Source organism: Diuraphis noxia, unplaced genomic scaffold (genome assembly GCF_037042655.1).
Source record: "Diuraphis noxia isolate RWA-SAM2 unplaced genomic scaffold, SU_Dnox_SAM2 contig0003, whole genome shotgun sequence".
In the NCBI taxonomy this organism is placed as follows: domain Eukaryota; kingdom Metazoa; phylum Arthropoda; class Insecta; order Hemiptera; family Aphididae; genus Diuraphis; species Diuraphis noxia.
The window spans coordinates 16240419-16253931 of NW_028301713.1; the positions used below are offsets into that span (position 1 = coordinate 16240419).

General features: G+C 29.6%; 2 protein-coding genes across 2 annotated transcripts; both read left to right on the plus strand.

The window, feature by feature from the left end:
* Positions 1–469: 469 nt before the first annotated feature.
* On the plus strand, positions 470–1006 carry LOC149056817 (uncharacterized). Its single transcript, XM_089223190.1, has one exon. The coding sequence runs from the start codon at positions 470–472 to the stop codon at positions 1004–1006; it is 537 nt and encodes a 178-aa protein (XP_089079316.1).
* Positions 1007–7980: 6974 nt separating this feature from the next.
* Positions 7981–13513, plus strand: LOC149056818 (uncharacterized). Its single transcript, XM_089223522.1, has 10 exons — positions 7981–8069; positions 8132–8838; positions 10599–10870; positions 10954–11176; positions 11472–11735; positions 11810–12181; positions 12245–12775; positions 12925–13019; positions 13127–13329; positions 13402–13513. The coding sequence occupies exons 2-10, from the start codon at positions 8679–8681 to the stop codon at positions 13511–13513; spliced, it is 2232 nt and encodes a 743-aa protein (XP_089079648.1). The 5' UTR covers positions 7981–8069; positions 8132–8678.

Sequence of the window (13513 nt, forward strand, 5' to 3'; positions counted from 1 at the left end):
TCGTTATAAACCAGTAGTCGTACAACCGATTATGGGTAATTTACCCGCGGAACGAGTAGAACCGACGCGCGCGTTTTTAAATTGTGGAATTGATTATGCGGGTCCGTTTATGATTAAGACAGCTATGCGCCGCAATGCTCCATTAGTAAAAGGTTATGTGTGTATTTTTGTTTGTTTTTCAACAAAAGCAGTACACATCGAATTAGTCGGCGATCTGAGTACATCATCGTTTATTAACGCATTAAATCGTTTTTTTGATCGACGAGGAAGAAGTATAACTATTTATAGCGACAACGCGACAAATTTTGTCGGAGCAAATCGCAAAATGAAAGAGTGGAAGGATCTATTTAATTCAGAACAACATAAAAAAAAGGTACAAGAAGCTTTAACAGACGTTGGTGTTCAATGGCGCTTTATTCCCCCGCGTTCGCCGCACTTTGGGGGACTATGGGAAGCAGCCGTAAAGTCCATGAAGCATTTATTACAAAAAACTGTGGGTGACGCTCACCTGCATTTCGAAGAGCTTAGTACTGTGCTTACGCGCGCTGAAGCTTGCCTAAATTCTCGACCTATTACTCCAATGTCATCCGACCCAAATGACACGTCCTTTTTGACCCCAGGTCATTTCCTTATAGGCGACTCACTCTTATCTATACCTGAACCCGACTTGTCAAATATGCCGACAAGTAGTTTGACGCGATGGCGTAGAGTAACGCAATACTCCCAAATTATTTGGAAAAAATGGAGCCGTGAGTACTTAAATCAACTCCAAGAGAGAAAGAGGTGGTCTGGTGACAAGGGGCCTAAGCTGGACGTGGGTACCGTAGTATTGATACGGGAGGATAATATCCCTCCGTTAAGATGGCGTTTAGGGCGAGTGACCAAAACTACTGCTGGCGGTGACGGGGTGGTGCGAGTCGCTGAAATACGTACATCGACGGGACATTTTACACGGGCAGTCCGAACATTGTGTCCTCTGCCATTTAAGGGAAATAATTCAGATTAAAATTTTGATAAATTTCTTTAGCAAGCTTAAAATGTTATTTTTTATTTTATTGTTAAATTCAGCGCATAGATCAATTATAATGATGTGTGTTCGAATTGTAAAATTGAAATATTTGTTTATTTTGTGTTTTTTTTTTTGATTATATAAATATTTGTAAACGTAAGTATACTTGACTTATATTCCATTGTTAAAATCAAGTTAACTCAAAAATTATGTATTATTTCGTATTCTATTTATTGCTACGTTGAAATCAATGTTTCAAGGCGGGCGGCATGTTGCGTACCGAGCAGTGTGCCGATTTCCCATATTATTATTATTATTATTATCGATATTGTCGTTATCCGGAAATCGGCACACCGTCAAATTGCGATTATTACAGACCAGTCGAGTCCGACCTACCGTCGACGTTTCTAACGAAATACAAAGGTATAACACCAACGTGTCGTCCGTACAATATAAATCATAATATTTAATTTGTACAATAAATTAATACAGTCCACTCAATAATAGAAATATTAAGTACGGTGTTATTATTATTAAACAAACGGATTCACACTTCAACAGGTGCCTTATGCAAAATGCGTCTTAATTGAAAAATAAAATATTTGTTTCAAAATAGAATATATTATGACAATATTTAAATATAATATATCCTAGACTGACAAATCATCTCCGTTCAGAATTTCGTATACAATTATACCTATCATTGCATTCAAATTTAATCCCATCCATTACAGTAACCTACTGTACAGCAGAGCGACATCCACGACTTAGTACTTACCCGCTTTTTTTTATTTTCACTTCATTACTTGATTAAAAAAATAATAATTATTGGTGGAAGTTTAGTGAAGCTGGTGTTAATTTGTATACAAGCGAGAAGTCAAAAGACCAGACATTGAATGTTAGCTTGAATTAAACCATGCAGTCAATATTTGACACAATGCTTCAAGACCCAGGACGTCGTACAATCAAAAGTAAAATAATAGGCTAATTATTATATTAAAAAAAAAAAAAAAATGAGTTTTATTGAATAAACAATACAATATATTATATAAATATGTATTTATTTTATACTATTAGATCCTGAAGTATTAAGTCTGACATTGTATTAAAATGGTATTGTAATATTTCATATAGGAATGATGTGTCATCGTTTTGTAGATGAGTGTAATAACCAAAATCCTAGTTTTGTATATACTGGTTTGTGAATTCATGTCTCTGACAACTGATAGGTAGACCACGGACGTCGTTTTTTATTAGATCGTAAGCTGTGTAAAATGTAGCTTGGTAACTCGGTAGACGTTTCTGTTTTTCTGCAATGTAGAGGTCTACACAATGTTGAAGCTGTTTAAGTCTACATAAATCTATATGTGATAAAGTGATATAATCATTGTTGATATCAGGGGCGTAGGTATAGATTATTAATAGGAGGGGTTTCGACTTAAATTATTAATAATAGGCTAACGTGAAAAAAACCAAAATACAAAAATATAGGCATATATTAATAAAATATGTTTAATATTATTTTTTTGAACATTATACAATTAAATTTAATCGTTTTCTACGTTGTGTTAGTTTGTTCACAATGAGTAAAGGATCAACAACTATATCTCTATAAATATTTAGAAGAGTTAGTCCAGTAAGTCGCTCTTGACCAATAGTGTTTCGTAAATACGTCTTTAAGCGCTTTAATGTAGAAAAGAAACGTTCCGCACTTGCAGTAGACACAGGAAGAGTGGCTAAAATTTTGAGAAGATTATAAATGAGAGGAAAAAACTGTTTATCACACTTTTCCTATGTTTTAATTCTAACGTGCAAACTGAGATCTAAGAAAACTGCAATGCGTTACAGCTCCAGGATAAATGTCAAATGACCTACCTGATCGTGATGTAAATCGTTAATCGGTGATTACGTAATAATTTCAAACACAGTGATAAATTCTTATACTATTAATAAACTATTATTATAATAAAATAGCAGTATCGCTAGTACTGAGTACGGACGTATGCGTCTATACTCTATATATATAATAATAATATATACGTCTATAGTCTATATCTTATCAAAATAAGATGCGGGCGTCGGCAGCCGTTGGGCACGCAATTTTATATATATATTTATTTATATATTTATAGCTATTACAATATTGAATATAACATTAGATATCCATATAGATAATCATTATTTTTCGTAACAAACGCGTACTTGTAAAATTGTATTACAAAAATATTCATCTTCGCTCTTGATTATACTTTAGCAATATATTAATTGTTTTCTTATGTTTAACTAAAAAGTAATTTTTGTTGTTTGTAGTATCTACATGCAATTTTTTTCTTGATTATTATTATTATATATTAACCGATTGGAACTTTTTAATGGGGGGGGGGGGGGTTGAACCCCCCCACCTACGCCCATGGTTGATATGCAAAGTAATTGAACTCTGCTTAACATTAGTTGAATATGTAAAGTTGTCAGATATTTTTGTTCGTCTACATCTGGTATGTAAATTATTAGTAATTGAAATGTAATTAGATTCAGACATGAGTGTAAACCATTGTTCTAAGTTTAAAGTAATTATCTTCTTTGATAATTTACATTCTAATAACACAATAATCGAAATTTGTTTGTTAATTAATAATCCGACTGTAACACTCTTCTTACTATATGGACGAATGTCAAAGGTTGATTTTGATACGATTATAGGTAGAACCATGATGAATAATATTTATAATAATGTTTCAGACTATTAATATAAAAAATCTAGTATAATTTAACTGATGGAACATGTACTTTGAACTGAGGTTTTTCTTCATCTGTAAACATATTATATACTAAATCTGTTGTAAAAATGGTAAAAAAAAATATGAACGTTCAGTTCAGTAGATTAGTGTGTAGTGAAGGGAGTAGAGGGAATTATTTATACTGAAACATGAAATTAACTTATTAAATTAACTTAACGCACTAATCCATTGAACTATACGTCCACGAGATATTAGATTAAAAACTAACACATATAAGTTGTTTATACATTTTTTATTTATTACAACATATAATGAAAGAAAATGATTTAGCAAATGGTGTCGTATGACCTAGTTTCACAATTACAAATATATTCACTGTTACAATATTTACTTAACACTTTTTGAACAAACTGATTTCCAATCATTAATAATACATATATACACTTTGGATTATATCTGCAATGTTCAATCCAAACGTCATCTTCTCGTTTCCAATTATGAAGAATAAGTCCACAGCAAAAGCATTCGACGATATCTTCTACTCCTGTATATTTTAACCCACATTCAGCTAGAGCATATTTATTTTGAAAACAATTTAAAGGAAAATGTTCGAAAGATCTTAATCTTGAATAAATTGAAGTATACCCTGGATGGGTTGGAACTGAATTATTTCGTATACGATGAACTAATGATTGAAAATCACTTGAAAGTTTTGGTAAATTCATTTCTTTAATTAATTGAAATAATAACTTGAAAAAACACAACTCGATTACACGACGGATCAGCAGTAACTAAATGTAAAATTATTAACTTGCAACTAAATAGTAGAAATTAAATATATAAATTTTTAAAAACTAGAACAGTGTAACCAACGTGATTAAAAACATAAAAACAATCTCCCTGTAATTTTTATAAAAATTAGCGATATTTGATTGAAAAAATTTAAAAAAACGGAAAAAAATAGTTGATACGGTCAATATTTTTGTGTAAGCGGCAAATAGGTGGACAATCTTGTGTAATCACCGTATTGTGTTACGCGGTAAATCAGTGTGCTCCAAGCGAGAATTTTCCTCTTGAAAAAAATTTTTACCGTGGAAAAGCTGGATGTGAACATACAAATATATACTACTCCTAATACAGATACGAAAGAAAATAGAGCATTCAAAACTCGATCAAGATCGTTATTTCAATCAGATGATATTAATAATATTTTAGAATTAGATTTTATTAAGTTATTACAAGAACAAGAAGAAATGGAGCATAAGGGTAGTGGCTTTTCATTAGAGAGTATAGACGGAGTAATATAAACGTAAATTTATATAAATCTTTAGGAGGTTCATCATATATTGCAATATTTTCCCGCCGTTGGAAGTACAAAATACCTCTCAGCTGTGTCTTTAAGCATGCAAACACATAATTCTATACCAAACGTAGAACCGGATTGCAATACAATAGGATTTTGCGATGCGCTTGGAAAATGTAAAACTGTGACTATACCAACGGGGTCGTACGAAATAATTAATTTGGAGTCGACAATTCATAAACTATTGCCAAGTCATGTCACCATGTTTCAATTCAAGACTGACGGTAGCACATTGAAATGTTCGATGACGTGTAGTCATGATGTTGATTTCACTATTGAACATAATAATATATCGAAAATATTAGGATTTGAAAATAAAGTCTACTCTGCCAAAACAATGCACGAATCTGAACGGATAGTCAACATAATGAAAGTTAACTGTATAAAAATAGATTGCAATCTTATTTCTGGTTTTTACCGTGGAAAAGCTGGCTGTGAACATACAAATATATACTACTGTCTACTATTAGGTATAATCAGTCCTGTAAAGTATTTGAGTAAAAGTATTCAAATACTTTTTTAAGTATTGAATAACTTTTTAAATACTTTCAGCATAAAGTATTTTGAATGGTATTTTAAATACTTTTTTTTGTATCGAGTACTTATTTGTATTGAATACTTTGGTTTTTTTTCCGAACAATTTATTTTTTTTTTTTTTTTTTTTTTAACGTTTATTTAAATATACACAATCTGTAAATGTTGTTTTACAATAAGTGCATGTGATGGAGGTGATATGGTTTTTGAGAGGCTGGAAATAAGAAACCGCCCATTGGAGGCACTTAAGGTTAGGATTTTAGGCTAGGATTTTAGTTTGCTAGTAGGAGAGGGTGTGATTACAAAATTAAGGAAGATAGAGGTATAAACAATTTTAGATTAGTAGGTCACGACACCAGGTACGTTTTAGACGCCTTCTGGGGTCACCAGGAATAGTGTTGGTAGATAGTTAGAACAATTTATTTTTATTCGAAATATTTGGCTGAAAAAATATTATTGCCAACTACAAAGAAGATAATACATTTGAGATTGAAACTTTTGAAAAGAATTTAGAAGATCCTTCTTCTACATTTTTTCAGTTTTGGTCTCAAACTTCTGATGACTATGACACTAATTTAAATAAAGAAATAGATCAATATTTGGGAACATCTCCAACTAAAGATATAAACATTTTAAATCTTTTACCGACAATTAAAAAAGTAAGAACTATTTCTGATTTTTTAATGATAGTTTTATTTTTTATATAGGTATTATTTATTGATTTTAGTATTAGTGTTTAATATTAACATTATTTTACATTATTTAAATAGGTTTTCATCAAATTCAATACTCCATTGCCAAGCAGCGCTTCAGTGGAGCGGGTATTTAGTGTGGGTGGAGCAACCATGACAAAAAAAAGAAGCAGTATGACGGACCAAAATTTTGAATACATAATGTTTTTAAAATGTAATAAACATTCATTTAATTGATTAATAAAATTAAATTGATTATTAACTTACTTTGTGTTTATATTACGTTAATTAGAAATCTAATTTAAAAACAAAAAGTATTTGAAAAGTATTCCAAATACTTTAAAAAAGTATTTGAGTAGTATTTGAAATACTATACAACTGAAGTATTTGAGTAGTATTTTAAATACTTAAAAAAAATGTATTTGAGTATTTACTCAAATACTTTTTAAAAGTATTTTTTACAGGTCTGGGTATAATATATGTGGCCTCTAATTTAATATTATACTTTACAGGAGAGTTTATAACTGAATTGTTTAGTATAACATACATCTCAGGCTTTGAATTGTATAAAAAATCTCTAACTTGTTTAATATTATCAATGTTTTTTTTGAAATATTCTTTGCACAATCCGTTAAGAGGACGCCACACCCGTCTTTCTGCATCAAAAATAATGCATTCGTATTTCAAATGCTACGAAGTCAATAATGGTCGTAGACCCATAAGTAATACACTGTTTGAAAGGTGATAGTTTTTACAATGTTTTGTTGGAATCAGATATTTGAAATGTAATTTATTTTCTAAAATATAAGCAAATTAGTTTTTATAAAACGATCTTTTGTTATGCCGTAATGCTTGCTTGTTAATACAATTTTCAGAAATCGGTTTCCAACAAAACATAGTAAAAATTATGGCCTTTCTAAGAGTATATTTTTTATGAGTCTACGATCGTTGAAGACTTCGTAGCATTTGAAATATGTAGAAGGGTTTCCGAAAAAAATGTATAGTTCTATGCACCGATTGCACCGTCTACTGGCGCACCTAGCGGCTGTTTCATTGCAGTTAATTCTAACGGCGGCGGCGCTGTCCCGTCCCACTCTACGACACAACCAGTCGGTTCCGTCTGCTGTGGTACTGATAAAAATAGCACTGCCGAAATATAAATTAGCGATAACGTCGGCTCTACGATCCCGTATCGGGTCGAGCAATAATAATAATGTAATTATTTAATATTATAATTTGTTTTTGAACTCCTTTGTGTATACTTTACACGCGCGGTGGCTTACGTGCAATTATGAAAATACGTATGTTGTATACCTACTACGTCGACAATAATACAATTATTGTATTTTCAAGAGTTATAAAAACTATACAGTCATATCGGTCGTATATACGACGAATTCTATGAATCGTCTACTACTAATATAATATAAATTATAAATATAGGTATATATTTTTGAATCAAAATAGTTTTGTTAGACTGCGGGCACCGGGGGGAACACTATGTCTTTATCCAGACTTTAGTAATCACTGATCAGTTTAGTTTTAACTTTCAATCTGTCACCAGCGTTTATTGGTTATACCTAAAATTAGTTATTACTTATTTGATTTTGGTGAATTTAAAAAATGGATGACCGTCGGAATGACAAAAAGAGGCTAGCACCTTCAAGATGTCCAAGTATAAATAAAAAAAATATAGTTAGACTTAATAACTTTAAGAAAAAAACAGTGACATGGTAAGTATAATTTAATTATCATATTTTAGTACAGTTGAAATACGTAGGTATATTTTAAATAGGGAAGCGGAACCTAGCACACCGTCGAATATTCACTTATTAGGAACTGATGAAATAGAATCTTCACCATCGTTTATGCAAGTTAAAATGGATTAACTACGTGTATTTTTATTTTAAAAAATAAAAAACCATTACGTTTTATTATTTATCTATAGAGAACCTATGCTAACTAGTACGCCAAAAATTGATTCTGCGACACATTGCCCTAAAACGTCTTCGTTAGATACAGAAGCAGGAAGTAGCTTAGTGTTCGGTGTACCTTTATGTAACGTGACTGATGTCGAAAATCATCAATTATGTGTAGATTCGTCATCTGATGCTGATACAGTGATTTCTAAGTATATTAATTTATGTTGTGTACTGTGTAGTGTGTACACTATCATCACTATTTATCATAAATAACAAATTAATATTTTTTTAATCTATTATTAACGTATATAATTACTTTGTAGCGCTCTTGAAGGCAGAAGAATAGTAGACATATCTCACTTATTCGATCAAATTAAAAACACAGTTCACGATTCAGCATTTGGCTGTACTTTTATAGATATGCAATTTCAGTCGGAATGTAGAAGAGGTTATACATCTGTTTTTTTATTTAAATGTAAAATGTGTTGTAAAAGTAGTTCAATTACTACGGAAAAAGATGTACCAGAAAATAATTACTTACCAATAAATAAAGCGGTTGTTAGTGGAAGTTTATCTATTGGTATGTAAAGAAAATCAATAAATAATAATCTGTAGTCACATTTTTAAATTATTTAAATATTATTACTAGGGTTGAGGACTTATAGTAATTTTATAATTATTTTGCATATTTAAGAATATTTCGAGTTTTTTTTTGGTTTTAGGGCATATTTATTCGATTTTATAATATTAGATGTATATATTAAATAGTTTATCATTTTATCAATATTTTTCAGTTGACGTTTTAATTTTATCTAACATAATTTATCTAATCTACATAATATTATATTACATTTTTATCACTGTAATTAAAAAAGGTGGGCAAGTGGATGTCGCTCTGCTGTACAGTAGGTTACAAGTGGGTCACTGTATAATGGATGGTATTAAATTTGAATTCAATGATATAATATCATTGTATAAGAATACGATTCTGAGCGGAGACGGTATGTCAGTCTAGGTTTAAGACATATTATATACTTATCTATGGTATTAAAAAAATAATTCACCTATAATAAATTCCAAATTAATCATATCACAATATTCATTAGGTACTTATAACGCGTTATACATCAACAACAAACCGTGATACTATAGACTATTTACTTTAGAAGTTTCAAGTACCCACGAATAATATTATACAATCACAACAAAATAACTAAAAAAAATATTCAAGGTTTTTAAGTTGTAATTTCGTCCAAATTTGAACTTAAAATGACTATAAAAATAAACTGTGCATATGTATTTTTTAGATTATTTGGTAACATAATTAACTACTTACGTGGAACCTAGTTTTAAATTTTCAATCCTTAGCTATAAAAGTTGAACATTTTATAAATTATTAACTACAAAATAATTATTACAATTTAAATTTTATAAATTTTGTCAAAATTTTAATTTTAAATGCTTATAAAAAATTTGTGGCTTTGTATTTTTAATATTTTTCAACTGCTATTGTAACATTATATCAGGAGCCTTGCATTAAATTTTCACGCTTTTTTACCTAACAAATAAAATTTTATTGATATTTATAGAAAAAATAACTAAAAAAATTGAAAACTGACAATGTCCGTAAACAGCTCAAAAAAGGTCAAATTATTTTCAAAATTTTATCGTGTATAGAAAATGCTAATATAAACATGAGGTGAAATTTTCAAGTATCTACAGTCATTAGTTTTTTAATTATAACAAAATAAGAAAATCGTTACACGAGAAATCGAGTGAATATCAAATGTTGTAAAAATATGAATTTTAAACGCTCATAAAAATTTAATTTGACTTTCTTGTAGACATTTTTTTTTTGATTAAGGTAGACAAACTTATGAGGAATCGTGTATTAGATTATCAAATCTTAGATTTAAAAAGAAAATTTTTTATGAATTTCTAACTCAAAATAAATTGCAAATTTTCGCGATTTTTCCGTATTTTTTCAAGATTAGAAATTTAAACGCGTATAAAAAAAAACTGTGACTAAGGATTTTTAATTTTTTTCATCTGCCTTTGAAACAATAACCCAGGAGCCTTCTATTAAATTTTCAAGCTTTTTTAACCAACAAATAAAATTTTATTGATATTTATAGAAAAAAAAACTAAAATATTATATTATATCATTGAATTCAAAATTAATACCTTCCATTATTCAGTGACTCCCAGTAACCTACTGTAAAGCAGAGCGACACCCACTTACCCCACCTTTTTGTTGTTGTTTAGTTTTCGACAAGTAGTACATACATGTACTATGGTACATAGTATTTGAATAATTCTACTAAAATATTTAATAAATAGGAATTGGATTTACTCAATTAAACGAACTTTCGGCTTCGCTCGAAATACCTTGCCTCTCAGCTACTTCTTTTTCAAAATATCTCGTAGAAGTTGGAAATGCTGTTCAGGATACAGCATGGGATGAAATGATTATAGCTGGGAACGAAGAGAGACAATTAGCTTTAGAATGTGGAAATACTGACGTTGATGGTACACCAATGTGTACTGTTGTTGCGGATGGCCAGTGGTCTAAACGCAGCTACAAAACTAAATACGATGCATTATCAGGAGCGGTAAGATAATTACCATAGTTTGTTCAATGATATTAAAGAATAATATATTATACAAAATTCGAAAATTAAAATTGTTTATTTAGGCTACAATAATTGGGTACAAAACTGGTAAAGTTTTATTTGTCGGCATTAAAAATCGGTACTGTGCAGTGTGCCAGAGATCGAAATCTATAAGCCAAGAAATTCCAAAACATAATTGCTTTCTTAATTGGAAACAAGCGTCCACTGCAATGGAGGCCGATGGTATAGCGGAAGGTTTTTCAAAAAGCATTGAAATGCATGGACTCAAATTTAATAAGCTTATTGGTAATATTATATGTTATATTAACTTACCAAATAATGAATTACAATTATTTTCCTAAGCTGTTAAATTCTGAGCTCAGCAATTTATTGGTTTTACAATGATGTATGGGTTTTTATAAAATTATTTATAACTGTTATTACTAGTTTGTGTATAAGTGTTTAAAGTTCAAATTGTTATAAACTAAATCAAAATAGGCTAGTAGCTCAGTCTCCGCTCAGAAATCGTTTTTGATTCTATACAATAGATATTGGTTAGTACACTGACATTTTAAACAATATTTTATGATTTTTGTAATAGGTGACGGAGACAGTAGTGTTGTGAAACGTCTAAATGAGATTTTACCATATGGCCCTAGATTCATGATAGAAAAAATCGAATGTCGAAATCACTTACTGCGCAATTATATAAGTAAACTTAAAATGCTCGCTACAAAAACTGAGTATCCAGTAACAATACGGAAGTTTATAGTGACTAATATTTTAAGATTTCGGTCTGATGTTACTAAAGCAATAACTTATCAAAAAAATATATTGGATAAATCAAAAAATCAGAAAATTGCAGGTAATTTGTATAATATAATATTTTTGTGTACGTTTTTAAAATTAATCTTACTAACGTTATAAAAATGTTTTCAGATCTTAAATACGATTTGAAGAATGCACCTTATCATAGATTTGGACAACACCAAGAATGTAATTCTTATTTTTGTAAAGGGTCAAAAATAGGCGAAATCAACATGGTACCAGAAGCATTACGATGTGGTATTTTACTAGAAATAGACAAAATTACATCTCGTTTAGTAAATAATAGCTCCAGTTTAATTGAAGATCTAGATAATAATATATGCGAACAATTTAACTCAATTATCAATAAATACGTGGGCGGAAAAAGAATTAATTTTTCGCAAAGTAATAATTATTCGACCCGGGTAAAAGCAGCTATTATTTCCTTTAATTCCAGAACATATTTACGCACAATACATAAGAAAATTATGAATTTTAGTCCAGGTAATTAAAAATAGATACATACTAGTATGCTCTATATGCTATTAATTTTCACATCAATTTCAGGAAAAATCGGTAAAAAGTTTATAAAAAATACCGATCGTATAAGGTTGAATACTATAAACCGACGGATATTAAATAATAATCAAAAAAGGTTTAGGAAAAAAATGGTTAGTGCCCGATCAAAAGGTCCTGACAGTCATTATGGGTTAGCTGAACCTCTTATGGATACTATAGACGAAGATGAACTACAGGAAAAGAAAAATACATTTATTCAATATCTGCATACAGTTGACACAAAAAAAATAGAAATTGATACGAGGGACCAAAACTTGAATCCCAATTGGTTTCAAGAACGAAAAATCAGGTTGACAGCTTCACGGTTTGGTGAAATATGCAAAATGCGACCAAACACCAGCTGCAAGACCAAAGTCCATAGTATACTTTATAAGCCTCCAGTTACATCAAAACAAATGACTTATGGACATAATATGGAACATGAAGCTAGACAAAAACTGAAGGAAATCATTAACCTTGATGTTCAATTATGTGGTCTTGTTATAGATACTATTTTTCCATACTTAGCAGCAAGTCCAGGTTATTTTTTGTTATTGACTATGTGTCTATGTCATAAATTAATTTGGTACCTATTCATTTAGTACCGATAAAAATTACACATTTATATTTAATTAATAATAATAATGAATAACATTATATAATAATATTTTTCATTTATTTCTTTATAGATGGTTTGGTTGGAGATCAAGCTATTGTAGAAATCAAATGTCCATACACAGCAAAAGATAGCGAAAACAGTATTGATGCCGTAAATAATAAACTTGTAAGCTGTGTTTTAACTATAATACTATTATATATATATATATATAAAATCATGTATATATTTAATATTTATATATGTATTATAAGAATGAACCTTTTTTTATTTAGTTGTCATATTGTTATATAACACAAGAAAATACACTCAAGTTAAAAAATGATCATCAATACTATTATCAAGTTATGGGTCAACTTCATATAACACGTAGAAATGTTTGTTATTTTGTTGTTTATACTAAAAAATGGACAAGTGTAGAACATATTTATTACGATAAAACATTTTGGGAAGAAAAAATGGTCAAAAAGTTGAATTTGTAAGGAATTTAAAGTTTTATCGAGTTAAATATATTTGTATAATGAATAAATTATGAATGTATGTTTTTTAGGTTTTATACAGAGTGTATTTTACCAGAAATTGTTGATCCGCTATATGGGAAAAGACTTCTTATATCAGACATAAGAGAACCCACTTATATAAAAGAAAAAATAAACAAGTGA